At 38.6% G+C, this 13,888-nt stretch overlaps 1 protein-coding gene across 1 annotated transcript in view; it reads right to left on the minus strand.

Annotated features, from left to right (window-relative positions):
- Positions 1–679: 679 nt before the first annotated feature.
- Positions 680–13,888, minus strand: part of POLN (DNA polymerase nu) — an 87,049-nt gene continuing 73,840 nt past the window's right edge. The window contains exons 17-20 of the mRNA XM_071808487.1: positions 13,694–13,761; positions 3,647–3,708; positions 2,355–2,751; positions 680–761 (exon numbers count right to left, since the gene is read on the minus strand). Coding sequence (XP_071664588.1) covers positions 2,629–2,751; positions 3,647–3,708; positions 13,694–13,761 — 253 coding nt within the window. The 3' untranslated portion in view covers positions 680–761; positions 2,355–2,628. The remainder of the gene's footprint in view (positions 762–2,354; positions 2,752–3,646; positions 3,709–13,693; positions 13,762–13,888) is intronic.

Genomic DNA, 13,888 nt, shown 5'->3' on the forward strand with positions numbered 1-13,888 from the left:
AATCCTCCCTCTAAAGTATGCTAAGGCTACAGTATACTAATTCATTTTGAAATTAATTAACTTGACAGCAATCTGGTTATTTTTAATGTATTTAGGCATCCAGTTTTGTTCATTTGTTTTGCTCCAAAATCCTAAATAGAAATTAAGGTGGAAACTCTTCATTTCCAAAGAACTCTTGCTAAGTCTGTGGAACATGACATTTAATATGTGATGCAAACCAAGCAGCTCCCTTCTACTCACAAATTATAAAATAAGCTGAACACAACAGTTAAGCACTTCTGTTGCAGTTCAAATAGCATCTTTCTAATGCCGGATTAGAAGTATTTTTACACTGGCACTTCACAAAATATTTAACATTAAAGTCTAAACAGCTATATAACTCAAATATATTTTTTGCATTCCCAAAGGGTTAATATTGTCTTGCTTCATTTCTTACATGTAGTAATTTAGCTCTGAACAAAAGCAGCTCCCTGCTGGTTACCTTGGCTAAAGGAAACACAATGAACTGGTAAAAACCAGTTTTATCTCACTGCTGTTGCCCAGGGCTACAGACAAAATGAAGTAAAAAAATTCACATGCAGAGTATTAGGTGCTTATGAAAGATCCAGCAGCGCTGTTGCCTAGTGATCCAGCGAGGAATCAGCACAGGCCAATGAGGTGTACGGCACCGAACAACATCCCCGATGGCTGCTTTACATCTCCTGCAATTCTGTCATACACCCCCATGATTTCCCAGTGGTAAGAATCACTTTCAAGGGAACCTGTCAGCAAAGAAGAAGGAAAAAAAAAAATTAAACAAACACATCACATACAGCAAGATTACTATTTTTGCTTTTCCCTTTGGATGTTGATACTGCTCTAAATTACATGCCTATCCAATAGGAAATGTTCTTCATATCTATTAATGCTTAATTATCGCTACCATTTTGATTAAAATACCTTAACCATCAAGACTAACTTTCAGTTTTGAAATTGCAAATATGTGTTACTGAATTGCAAGGAAATGCTGAAGCAAAATCAATCTTATGCTTTTCAGAAGAGCCACAAAATCAGAGTGTTTATAACAAGCAACTTTCAGTAACGCATAAAGATACTGGGGTGGGTTTTTTTACCATCCACTTTTCCAGTTCTGGGGTATTTTTGCTGTTGTCTTACCGCAGTTTGTTTTGCAGTCACTGGTGTTCTGTTACACAGTGCATTTTCTGACATGAAAGCTGCCTCATTAGCAAGGACTATATTTTGGAAAAAAAAGCTACTTCAAAGATAAACCATCTTTTTCCTCAAAGAAGAAAAAGAAGTCTCTCCCCATTAAGACTATATAAGTGCTCTACTTTAGTGACACTTTTTCTCCATATTAAAAAATCATATTTATATTAACAGAGCACATAATACATATTTAGTTGAAGCAAGTGTGCTGAAGGAGAGCAGAAGCATTTCACAAAAATCTTTTCATCTTCACCATCTCTAATCCTAGCAGAGATATTCTTATCGTATAGAAGAGTAAACAACACCAACAAAAAAACAGATTTTTTTAAAAAGATCACTTTCAACATCTCCTCTGAGATCAAGCTGTTGGTACTTATGTTTTCTATCTGGCCTCTGCTATCAATCCATTCATGATGCTTCAGAGGAAGATGAAATATCTTCATGACACATGTAGTCTAATGTGCAGTAGGAGTAGAAGTATGTCATGGCTCCCACAGCAATTTGCTCAGGAAGAAGAGAAATAACAAGGGTAATAAAACATGTTCCTCCAAATACTTTTACTGACTATTAAAAAGTCCTAATCTTTCAAACCCCCAGACACCTCCCTAGTGCCCAAGAATGAGTTTCTTTTCACCTATTAAAATGTAGTTGCCATTTAACAGAGACTTGCTGTTCTCATAGGAACAACACATTGAATTCATTGTTGAGATGAATTTGTCAGTATGTGGTAGAAGACACCTTAGACAGAGGTGGAAGAAACTGTGTTCTAAGATGGTGTGCCCCATTTTGTTCATAGGACATTAAAACCTTCTGCCAGTTAGTCTGAAATATACAACCCTAAAATTATATTCTGCCCATGTAACTATGAATGCTCTCATTAACAATGTATACACTTGTCTTTCTCAGAAAACTATTAAAATGTCCATATTTTATTTCACAGAAATGACTTCCTGAGGCAAAGGCTGAACAACGATGTCTCTGATCAAGTCACCAAAAAGTCTCCTAAAACTATCAAGGAAAGACTATGGTGCTGTCACACACTTCATATACTATCAGTAATACCATATTTGATTATTTTAATGAACTCTACAGCAGTATGAGTGCCAGGTGTCTAATACTGTCATTAGAAATATTTAGATGTAGTATACCTTGAAAAACAGTCTTGCTTCCTTCCTTCAAGGCATTTGTAACAAAAGAAGCTAGGAAAGCACAGGTGTTCAATGTAAGCAACCTATAGAAATGCAGTTTATAAAGTCTGGGAGTATCAATGCAAGAAATGTGTAACCCCAGCACGGCCAAAAGGTCTCACTTGATCAAATCTGATAAACAGAGGTGCAAGTTATTACAATGGTTAAGTGGAAAGCAACGGGGGCGGTTTCCAGTGTGGGAAGGAGAAAGAGTAGTTTCGATCTCAGATGCCCCTCATTCTCCTCTCTCAGCTCTTGTGGGCCAGACGGGCTCCATAAGGACCCAGAAATCTGCAAGTGCAAGAGCTCCAGAGAAAGCCTCACATGTGGCTGAGATACTGGAATGGAGACAAAGGATCTGGAGGAAGAAATATAAGACAGAAATTATATAGTAGTTTTCTTTTTCAACCATTTCCATTAGTGCAAATCTGTATGTTGTAACCATTTCTGAAACAAATAGAATAAACATTTTTCTGTCCCTGAATCTTGTTTGGCAGTAGTACTGAGTGAGGGACCTGGCAATACCAAATACTCCATTTCTCAGGAAACCAGAACCCCTTGGACTGTTGCTCACTTAATCAGTTCAGAGACTGTCCTTTGTTAAGCAACAAAAGCCGAGCAGCAGGCTAGCAGCAGAGGGTACTACTCTCGTACAGAGAAAAATGTTATTATTTTATAAAATATTTACGATGAGATACAACAGATAGATCCAATAGCTGTGCAGCTATCTACTCAGTTTTTACAGATACTGTTCCCATAGATGATGTCCTATATTTTAAACAGCGACCAATGACTCTGTCTGCCTTAGATGTTAGGTATTCACACAAAAATGTTAAAAAGACCAATTTTCTAAGTGAAAATTACTGAAGAAAGATCTTTTGCAATCATTTTTCAGCATTAATGAATGCCTGGCACATTTAGAAAGCCTATTAAAGGCACATATTTCTCACTCTACCACACCCAACAGAAATTTCATGGCAATAAATGAAATGGATTTTGAAATTATCACAGTGCATTGCTAAGACAAAAAGTAGACGACAATCATACTTTCCAAAATGGAGGTTGAGTTACTTTTGGTTATTTTCCTTTAGAATTTTTATAGCAATTAAAAAAAAGCAATTACCTGCAACTATCAAAATGAAACTAGTGAAGTGAAAGGCAAAATAGCTATCTCTAGATTCTTCATATGATGACAATAACATACAGAACTAAGTATGCCTGAGACAGTAATGCCAATTCAGACTTGTCTCTACCTTTAGTGGCACTTCCAAGGTTGTGGTTTGCTGCAGGGACTCCATTGTTCTTTTTACCAGTGCTGTAAGGTAAATTTGAAAACCCACAGCTTTATTTTCCATGTTAGAATTGCTATACAGAAATAAAAATCATATGCTCTATATTCTGTTATATAACATCTGCATATCTACATTAGGGGAAAAAAAGTAACCATTTACCATCTTTTCAGACTTTTTTTAAAGTTAAAATTTATCTCTTGTGGAAGGTTCAATTCCTTATTTTAAATTTCATTTTAGGGTGAAATTGGGAGAGTTATTTAACATACTTATATATCTCATAAATATAGAAGTGCAGTACTAATATATTTATAAATGTACCGGATGTCTTGAGTGCCTTATTTCCCAGTTTCCAAGTTCATTACTCGTAACTATATCTTTGGGGACACGTTATATCTTTTAATATTCTTGTGCGGCCATAAAACTCAATCTATTTAAAAAAAAAAAAAAAAGAAAAAAGAAAAGAAAAAGAAGGAAAAAAATACTAGAAGTCTGAACTATCTAAAATATTTTATTCTCCAAATAAAAAGATCTGGGCCAAATAAAAAAATAAAATAAACTTCCCTGTGGGATAGTGGAGCTATCAAGAATCTAAACAATTAAACTTTAGCATGATTTGTGTAACTTAACAACTCATCACGTCATAATGTTATGCTCACTATTACTGTGAAAATGCATCTATAATTGTTCCAAATCAATCATCTGGGACCAGATTTGTCATCCTTGGTCATGCCAATTAGTGTTTAGCTTGACAAAGATCGCTGCTGCAACACAATATGGTTCTAATAAAAATCAAAGAGAGATTCAATGGATAAATGGCTTTTAAAAAAGAAGTAACTTTTGGCTAGTGAAAGTGAAATAGAAGAACCAGGCAGCCCCAGAGCAAAAGTTATTGAGCAACCTCCATTGCTCAGGATGGCTGACTAGATAATTTGTCGCCATGTGCCTCAGAGAATTGAGAAATCTCAGGGTATGCAATACGTGGTGATAACTGCTCGGCTGAAACCCACACGATGACTCCAAAGCATTCTTTAAACTTATCCCTCAGTGCACATTGTGGTCCTTTTGCAGCTGAGGTTGGATGCAAAGGAGCAACAAGAACTCTAAGAAGCTGCATGTGGTTGTTGCTCTGGCTGTGGCTGAATCTTCTAACGATGCTATGTAGTATGTTAATGTTTTGTCTCATATCTGTGACGCTGAGGCAGGCTTGACAGCAATGATGACAACCAGCTTCTGCCTGAACAGCAGCGGGGTGCTCAGAGCGTGCTGGCTCACTCAGACTTGTGTGCTAATGAGCTGTCATAAGATTTTTCATGAAGGTCGAATTATGCAGCAACTCAAAAGATCAGCAGCTGCAGTGCCAAGGATGAGTAAATAGAGACATTTGTTGACATGTCTAGGTACAGATACACCTTCTATTTGCTTCATAAAATCATAGAATACCAGGTTGGAAGGGACATCAATGATCATCTGGTCCAACCTTTCTTGTCAAAAGCACAGTCTAGACAAGATGGCCCAGCAGCCTGGCCAGCTGAGTCTTACAAGTGTCCAATGTTGGGGAATCCACCACTTCTCTGGGGAGATGATTCCAATGGCTGATTGTTCTCAGAGTGAAAAATTTCCCTCTTCTGTCCAATTGAAATCTCCCCAGGAGTAATTTGTACCCATTACCCCTCATCTTTTCCATGTGACTTCTTGTAAAACGGGGAGTCTTCATCTTCTTTGTAGCCACCCCTTAAATACTGCAAAATGTGATGAGGTCTCCCCTAAGCCTTCTTTTATCAGAGCTGAACAAGCCCACTTCTCTCAGCCTTTCCTCACACGGTGGCTTCCCAGTCCTTTGATCATCTTTGTGGCCCTTCCCTGGCCCCTCTCCAGCTTCTCTACATCTCTTCGGTACAGCAGGGGCCAAAACTGAACCCAATATTCACATTAGATTTGAGGTAGTTTATGGTCCAGTGTAGGATGCAGAATTGTTTTTGGATAGCAGAAACAAACATAACAGACTGTGAAAGGGGAAATGCTGGCCTAAATAATTATCCATTTAAGATCCAGTCCAAGTCAACACAGCTGTTAATAGAGGAGCGTGGGACTGCCTCTGTCTTGGGAAGCCCACTCTGAATTTAAACATATTGCTAGTTCCAGGAGGTCAGCAATGCAGCAGATGTTGCGACACTCCAGATGGGTGGCCTGGCTTCAGACTGCTGAGTGCATCCCCAGTCACCCCCAGGTAAACATCTTTTCCCTTGGTAAGCTCCCTACCAGGCTATGACCGCACACAGCTGTTGTGAGAGCGTAACATCTGGATCCTGCACGTCTCACACAGGATCCCTCAGCCCTGTATGTTCCACCAAAGCACTTGTGAAGAACCTAAAGACACACTCAGCTCTGTGCAAGTTAACATTTTTGAGCTGTTAGACAAATAAACAGCAGGAAATCACCAGGGCAGTGGGAGGAACAGGTCTTTTTGACAAAAAGAGCTCCAAATGACAACAAAAGATGGAGCATGAGTCAGTGGCATCGATTCATGAGTTGAAAGATGTGAGCGGTGTGACAAAAGGTGCTGGCTGCATATGCAGTGAGTTAGACCAGTTCTCCAGACCTCTGAATTGGAGTAGCTCTCTCCCATGTAAGCGTTGTCTCCAAAAGGGGATTCATGACGTCAGTGATGATTGCAACACCTTTCTGTTGGTTCACACAGTTTCCACTTCAAGGCATCTGGCACTATCAGAATTCTGCTGCATCCTTAACTGCTCAGAATTTCAGACAGTACAGATTAAAGTGGCCACATCAGTGAACAAACCTAATGGTGCCTTATTCACTTTGACGACCCATTAAAAAGTCTGCATGGGTTTGGTCCATTTTCTTCATTGTTTTTTAACATGTCAATTGGGCTCCCTGTTCTCTTTCTCATGTCACACTGACTTCTGCATCACTTCCCAGAGTTTAGTGGGTGGCATAGTAAAACCATTCATTGCAAGCAATCTGAAGTTGTTTTGCCTGTATTTCAGCCTTTTGATATTATACCGTTGGAAGTATCAAAAAAAATTGCCTATGTGTATTTTAGAAAATGGATTTTGAATTAAGTAATAAATATATAATGGTAACAAAAATATCAAGAAAAAGCAGCTGGATTACCACTCCTGTTCAGTAGTCTGCTGAGTAACCAGTGAAGTAGGAAGTATTTAAACTAAATGACTATTTTTGCACAAAAATAAATAGGTAAACTGGCTGAATACATTTTGGCTGGAAATTTAAAGTTCTAGATTATGGAGAGATGAAATTCTGGAACAGTCTCCCAGTGGGAATAGTTTTTCACATGGAGATGATGGTTTATAAAAGAGACCATATGGCATGGTGGTATGGAATCACAAGAGAGGTCCCCTTTAGTCCTGTGTATATAATATTGCATTCTCCCACTACTCTCTCAAATCTCTTTGATAACCCTCCTCTCTCACAAGGCTCAAAATAAACAATCCAGGCTGACACAACTTCTGTATCTTCTTTATCTCATACACATTATACAGTGTGGTCACTAACAAAAGTGACCGCAATGTTTAAATAGATCTGTCTCTACAAATCTTGTTTCTTTTCTAAGATTTAGGCTGAAGGCTTTTGAGGTAATGATTATTTCTGTTCAGTCAAGAATCTAGCATATCTAGGGCACATAAATTATTAATTTCAAAATGTTCCTTTGCAGCCAGCCATACACTGCAATGGCATCTGTAAAATGCTATTTTCTCAACCTTTGCAACTTACTCTCAAAACCCATAGTCAGCAATTATGGGAATTGTTGATGATGCTCATCTTGGAGTGTTCTGTGAGTGCTAAGTATGTCATGTTGAAATACTACATATAAAAAATACGATAACAACAAAGCGAAGAGATCATAGAGGAACCAAAATTTTAACCTATATTCTAACATATATTAGATTTTCTTGCTACTGGCCAGAATAAATATGCTTATTGCAAGTGTTGTGAATAGAAGCAAAGACAAGACGCATGCCTGCTGTGGAACAAAAGCTTATTTGTCCCTGTTGAACTGAAGACATTTTTCAAGCTCATTCACCTATGAAATTATGACTCCAGAAACATGTCAAAGCTGGCCAGACATATGATCTATGGAACAGGGATTTTTGCAAATTGAAAGATATCTGGAGGCATCTTTAGTTTATGCACCAGTGTTTTTCAAGTCAGAAAAAGGCAGCTCAGAGAACAGAAAATGCCACCAACTTGTGATAGCTAGTTCATTCTTTCATTCTTCTGTTACTTGAGTCCCCTTTTGAACACATGCACTTTTTAATGCAGCTGCTTGAGTACCTAGTAAGGGGGAAATTGTAGCAGAATAAAATGAAGTTTCATGGAACTCCTATAGGAGCCAAAAATTTATAGTGGCAGATCAAAAAAAAAAAACACCTTACATTTTGTTCTTTAGGTAATAATAATTTTAATAGGCTTAGTTTATTCTGGTGTTTGGTTGGTTGGGTGTTAAGTATTTCAGCTGAAATATTTTATATCTGGAAGAATATCAGAGAAAAATGTTTAAAACTGTATGTTTTATATGTACCAAATACAAGAACAGATGCAGAAATGATCTTCTTTAATTCTATCAATAATATGTGATTCTAAATGAGTTCTAAAAAAAGCTACACCTTTAAAAATTGTCCTAACGTACTGTGATACTGAATGGTCTAACAGAAAGTACTGGAATACACGCATTTCTACAAAAATATGTTCTTTCAAGTAACAAGTGTCTCTCATTTAATTATGCCTCTCACTAATGGATGCAATTAAGCAAGCATAGGGACAAGGAACAATCCGCAGTAACCACCAGTGGCAAAGTTCACCTTTCAAAGCCACCAGGTATATACGGAATGCACATCACGAGTCAGAGCTCATCGTTGTAACTACGGCTATCCTTGTACTGTAAAAAGACATTATTCTGCATTTCTTCACCCCAAAGTGTATTCTCCTTTTTAGCAGTAATGTATTCAGAATAATCCAAGGGTGGAGAGGCATTTCAAACAGAGTATGGAGAGGTAGTCTTACAAATGGACTTCACAAAATGAAAAATTGGCTTCTGCAATTCCTCCCGAGACAGACGCCCAGTTCGATGTGGGGACAGTCTGTCTACCTGATGACACAGACTTCAGAGATGCTGAGCCCAGTTTTTGGCATTCCCAAAATATCGTCTGCCTTTCTGCTTCCTGGGTTGCTGGAGAGCTCAGGATGTGAGGAAGCCAGACAGGCAAGCTGGCTAGAAACCAGGCAGATTATTGATGGTAAAGCTGAGAGTCTTCTGCCAAAACCAAACCATTTTCTGCCAAATGTTTTGATTTGATCTTTCCAGACACCCTCTAATAGAAAATGAGGATTTTTAAAAAGCTCTTTGCTGTCCTGTTCTTGCCCAAAACAGAGAACTGAGGCAAATAACGTGTCATATCTTTGTTGAAAATCACACAATTCAGAGTAATATGTGCTTTATTGTATTTCAAAGTATGTCAAGGCTTGGAAACTCAAAGCCTTGTTATAAGTGTTTTTTTTTCCCTTGTTCATTCAGAGTGAACTGTATGCATACTATAAAACTGGGTGACGGATTCTGTTTGAAGCAGATATTCTTCCAAAGCACAGGTAACCCCTTACTTAAGTTACATGCAGAAATTTGTGTGAAAGTAGGCATTAGAAGAAAATAACACCTTATTGCTTGCCCCTTGTTTATCAGATGCAAAAGATTCAAAAGTATATGTTGGGCAAAGATTATTAGGTGTACTAAAAATTGGATTTCTGTACGCTGAAAAGTACCGAAAATCCTTATTGTGACCTATGAAATCCTAAGCAGGAGTAGAGAAAGCACCAGTACTATGATTGCCTTGTGGCAATTCTCAACTACCACTCAGAAGAGTCTTAGAAGCAAACAGATATTTAAATGAAGGTGGGTGAGTAGCAGTTTGAGAGAGGTTCTCCTTCCCCACTACTCTGCCCTGGTGAGACCACACCTGGAATATTGTGTCCAGTTCTGGGCCCCTCAGTTCCAGAAGGACACGGAACTGCTGGAGAGAGTCCAGCGCAGGGCAACAAAGATGCTGAAGGGAGTGGAGCATCGCCCTTATGAGGAAAGGCTGAGGGAGCTGGGGCTCTTGAGCTTGGAGGAGACTGAGGGGTGACCTCATTAATGTTCATAAATATATAAAGGGTGAGTGTCATGAGGATGGAGCCAGGCTCTTCTCGGTGACAACCAGTGACAGGACAAGGGGTAATGGGTTCAAACTGGAACACAAGAGGTTCCACTTAAATTTGACAAGAAACTTCTCAGTGAGGGTGACAGACACTGGCCCAGGCTGCCCAGGGGGGTTGTGGAGTCTCCTTCTCTGCAGACATTCAAACCCGCCTGGACACCTTCCTGTGTAACCTCATCTGGGTGTTCCTGCTCCGGCGGGGGGATTGGACTGGATGAGCTTTTGAGGTCCCTTCCAGTCCCTAACATTCTGTGATTCCGTGATCTTGTAAAACAATACAAAAGAGACACTTCCATAAGGGAAATGCTGCTGAGAAGTCTTTCTTACTTACTTACTGCACTATGATCTAATTGAAATAATACTATCTACCTTTAGGTTCTTAATTTATAAATCTTAGGAGTATTTTAAGATTTCATATCCATTTCGCAAATAAAAAAACGGAGACATTTGCTGTTGCTTTCCTGAAAAAGTATATCAGAAGCATGACTGGAATCAGAATGCAAACCTGCTGAATAGTAGGTCAGTGATTATTGGATCACACTAAAAGCAGGCGTCTAACACAGCACTGACCTGCAGCCCATTAGCGCCACCAAACAGCACTCTTCAGTTTTAAGTCCACATCTTTCCCTTTATCGGGCTTTGTGACCGTACAACTGAGATTTCTCTCTGGATCATTAAGCTGCACGCTGGAATCTGCAAGTCTGCAGATTCTGCAACTTAAAGTTTCTGAATGGACAAAAGCTCATTAAATATGTAAAGACAAAGCTGACAGCTAAAGAATATCTGCACGTAAAAGTAAGAAGAGTAAGGACTTTCAAAAAAAAAGAGACAAAGAATTTTGGGTAAAGAGATGAAACCCATATTTGGACTTTCAAGCACTGAAGTAAATTAGGAGTACACCTCCTACTGACATTCCTTCTTTGCTTTAAAACTCACACACCTAATTTGTTACCTCAGTTAGCAGCTCCTGAAATAATTCGAAAAGATTAGGAGAAAAGAGTCTTCCTATTTAGTTTTATCTGAAAGGAATCTAGGTCAACTACTCTCAGACTGCTTCTTGATGTGAACCAAAACTGTTCGCACCATGGACTGGGGACAATAGGGAGACGTGCTTCATCATCTTACTTCTGACTGGAGGTTACACACTGATGCAGACATGCCCTTTCTCTGCCTATTCAGATCAAGTGAAATCCTCATTAATGACACTGAAGGAAGAGCCATCTTCAGTCACTTCTTATATGACTTGGATTAGTTCTTTTACCAGTAGCAGAATTATTCACAAAGCACAGAATCACAGAATGGTTGAGGTTGGAAGGGATCTCTGGAGGCCACCTGGTCCAACCCCCCTGCTCAAACAGGGACATGTAGAATCAGTTGCCCAGGACTGTGTGCAGATGGCTTTTGAGTATCTCCAAGGATGGAGATTCCACGACTTCTCTGGGCAACCTGTGCCGGTGCTTGGTCACCCTCACAGTGAAAAAGTGTTTTCTGATGTTCTGAGGGAACCTCCCGTGTTTCAGTTTGTGCCCATTGTGCTGGTCCTGTCACTGGGCACCACTGGAAAAATCCTGGCTCCATCCTCTACGTCCCCGCCCTTCAGGTATGTATATGCATTAAGAAAATCCACCTCAGTCTTCTCTTCTCCAGGCTGAACAGCCCCAGCTCTCTCAGCCTTTCCTCAAAGCAGAGATGCTCCAGTCCCTTCTATCATCCTTCTGGCCCTTCACTGGACTCTCCCAGTATGTCCAAGTCTCTCTTGTACTGGGGAGCCCAGAACTGGCTGCAGTACTCCAGGTGTGGCCTCACCAGCGAAGAATAAAGGGGAAGGAAATGAATGAATGAACAAATGAAGAAGGAAATTAATGTCTTAGGTTGGTCTTTAGTGTTAAGGAAAAGACATTTTATCACTCCTCTGTTTTGAGACAAGTGACTATATCTGAAAGTTACTGTAATGCAGAATTTTAGTCTCTTTTTTTCTTTGCCTCTTCAGGCAAAGTAGAGACAAACTTAAATATCAGTCTTCAAACAGCAGAATGAAACAAACTTCCATCTTGAGCACTCAAGCTTGGCAGCTGATGTTAAGCGCAACAACAATTTCCAAGGTGTCTCAGACTCTAGAATGCCCAGGTCCATTTTCTAAAGGCCATCCTAGCAACTTGAATGCCATGGTGGTAGCGTGGAAGCCAAACAGGGCATTTCCAGGTACATTTGCTCTGCAGGCTGCAGCTCCACAGGGAGGTGTCTGAACTGCTCACACTGTGGTGTGCAGAGCAAACACAACTTCAGTATTTGAACTGGACTCTCTGTGTTTTCAGAAAAGAGCCTCTAGTCACCATGTTTATATAGTGAGACAAATTATTACTACTATTCATATGATGGATGGAGGTTTTTTTCCATTATACTGGAAAAGTATTGATTTTGCTGAATTTACTACAAATTCATATCAGTAACAGAGATCAGAATTTGATCTGGTGAGGGCAGAATCTGTGATTTTCTGTATCTATGATCAACCATGAATGATTTTTGTCTTTGGGGTATAATATTAGCTTTATATGTAAGGCAAATTAATGTAAAATAAGATAATAAAAATCCTTCTATGTTGTCTTACAGATCTCATTCAATATACAATACTTTCTAACTCTTAAACTATGGCGCTTTTAGACATTAGCCTTTTCTGAGTAAATATTCCAATCTCTGATAAATTGTGTGATGTTTTTTAATTTAAACCAGATTTGAACTCCTGTATTTAGAGGTCAAATGTTAATATATTAACCTAATTCATTACAGTGCCCCTAATATATTGAACTCAAATATTTCCCAGGTTCTCTGTTTTGATTAGATGGAGGTTTAATGTTCTCATTATGAACTAATAGTCACAAGAGGGATCAGTGATGAAGAGAGACTAATAGGCCAAATTGTACTGTTTAAATGAATGCAACACAGGAAGGTGAAATGAATTTTTTTTTTAGATGCTTAGGTTATAATAGAAGATATTTCTTGGATTAGTTCATTTAAAATATTGCAACATCATGCTCATTGTTTTAGCCAAAGATATTGTTGAGATTCAAACAAGGCCAAAGATTGTGAATAGATGTTTGATGTCTACAGGAATAAATCCACTACTTACTGATAAAAGAGACCCAATAGTCTCCCATGTGTCCTCGTTTGCCAGCTAAATTTGCACCAGATGCTGAGACAAATTCTGGCTTAGGAAATAGTGTCTGGAAGTAAGTCAAGTGAGAGGATGAAAATGTAGGCAGGAAATTTTACTAACCCTTAACCTTGAAAGTTCCGACATAAAGTTCTCTTAGTATAAAAAAAGCATTAAACTAACTTAGAAATTACAGTATATTATATTCTTACATTAAGAATTTCATACTTCTTCAAGTAACAAGCCCCAGTCATAAGTATTTAGGAAGTTACTTTCCAAGCCATTCTTTTTAAGCTCATTTGTTTTCTTCTAAAACTCTTTGAAACCTTGGAGAAAGTATTATCATTTAGCTTTACAGGACTCGCACATTGGATGGGGGAATCTTAATAAGAAAACTAAATACAAAGAAGCATGTTGATGAACTCCAGATGAGGCGTATATCACATTTAATCTACGTAAGAGCCTGTGGTGGAAAACATTCAGAAAAATCTGCTTAGTATACACTTTCTTAATCATGAGAATCAATGTGCTGCTTCTCCTTACATTAATTCTTTATTCTCTGAGAAATCACAGGTTATAGGGGAAAAAAGGAGGTGGGGGAAAAAAGAGAGAGATGGCATTTACCTGAAAATTCCTGAATTTGAGAATCTTCTACTTCAAACAACAACTCGTCATGAATCTGGGCAATTAACCTGGAAAATTTTAGAGGTTTTAGATAATATTCAAGAAACTTCTAACATGGTTTTCCATTCATACAATCAATCTGCATAATGGATAAGTTAAAGTGAAAATAAAGACCCTAAGAAAATGAAAAATTCA

The sequence above is a fragment of the Patagioenas fasciata genome, chromosome 4 (assembly GCF_037038585.1).
Source record: "Patagioenas fasciata isolate bPatFas1 chromosome 4, bPatFas1.hap1, whole genome shotgun sequence".
NCBI classification, from domain to species: domain Eukaryota; kingdom Metazoa; phylum Chordata; class Aves; order Columbiformes; family Columbidae; genus Patagioenas; species Patagioenas fasciata.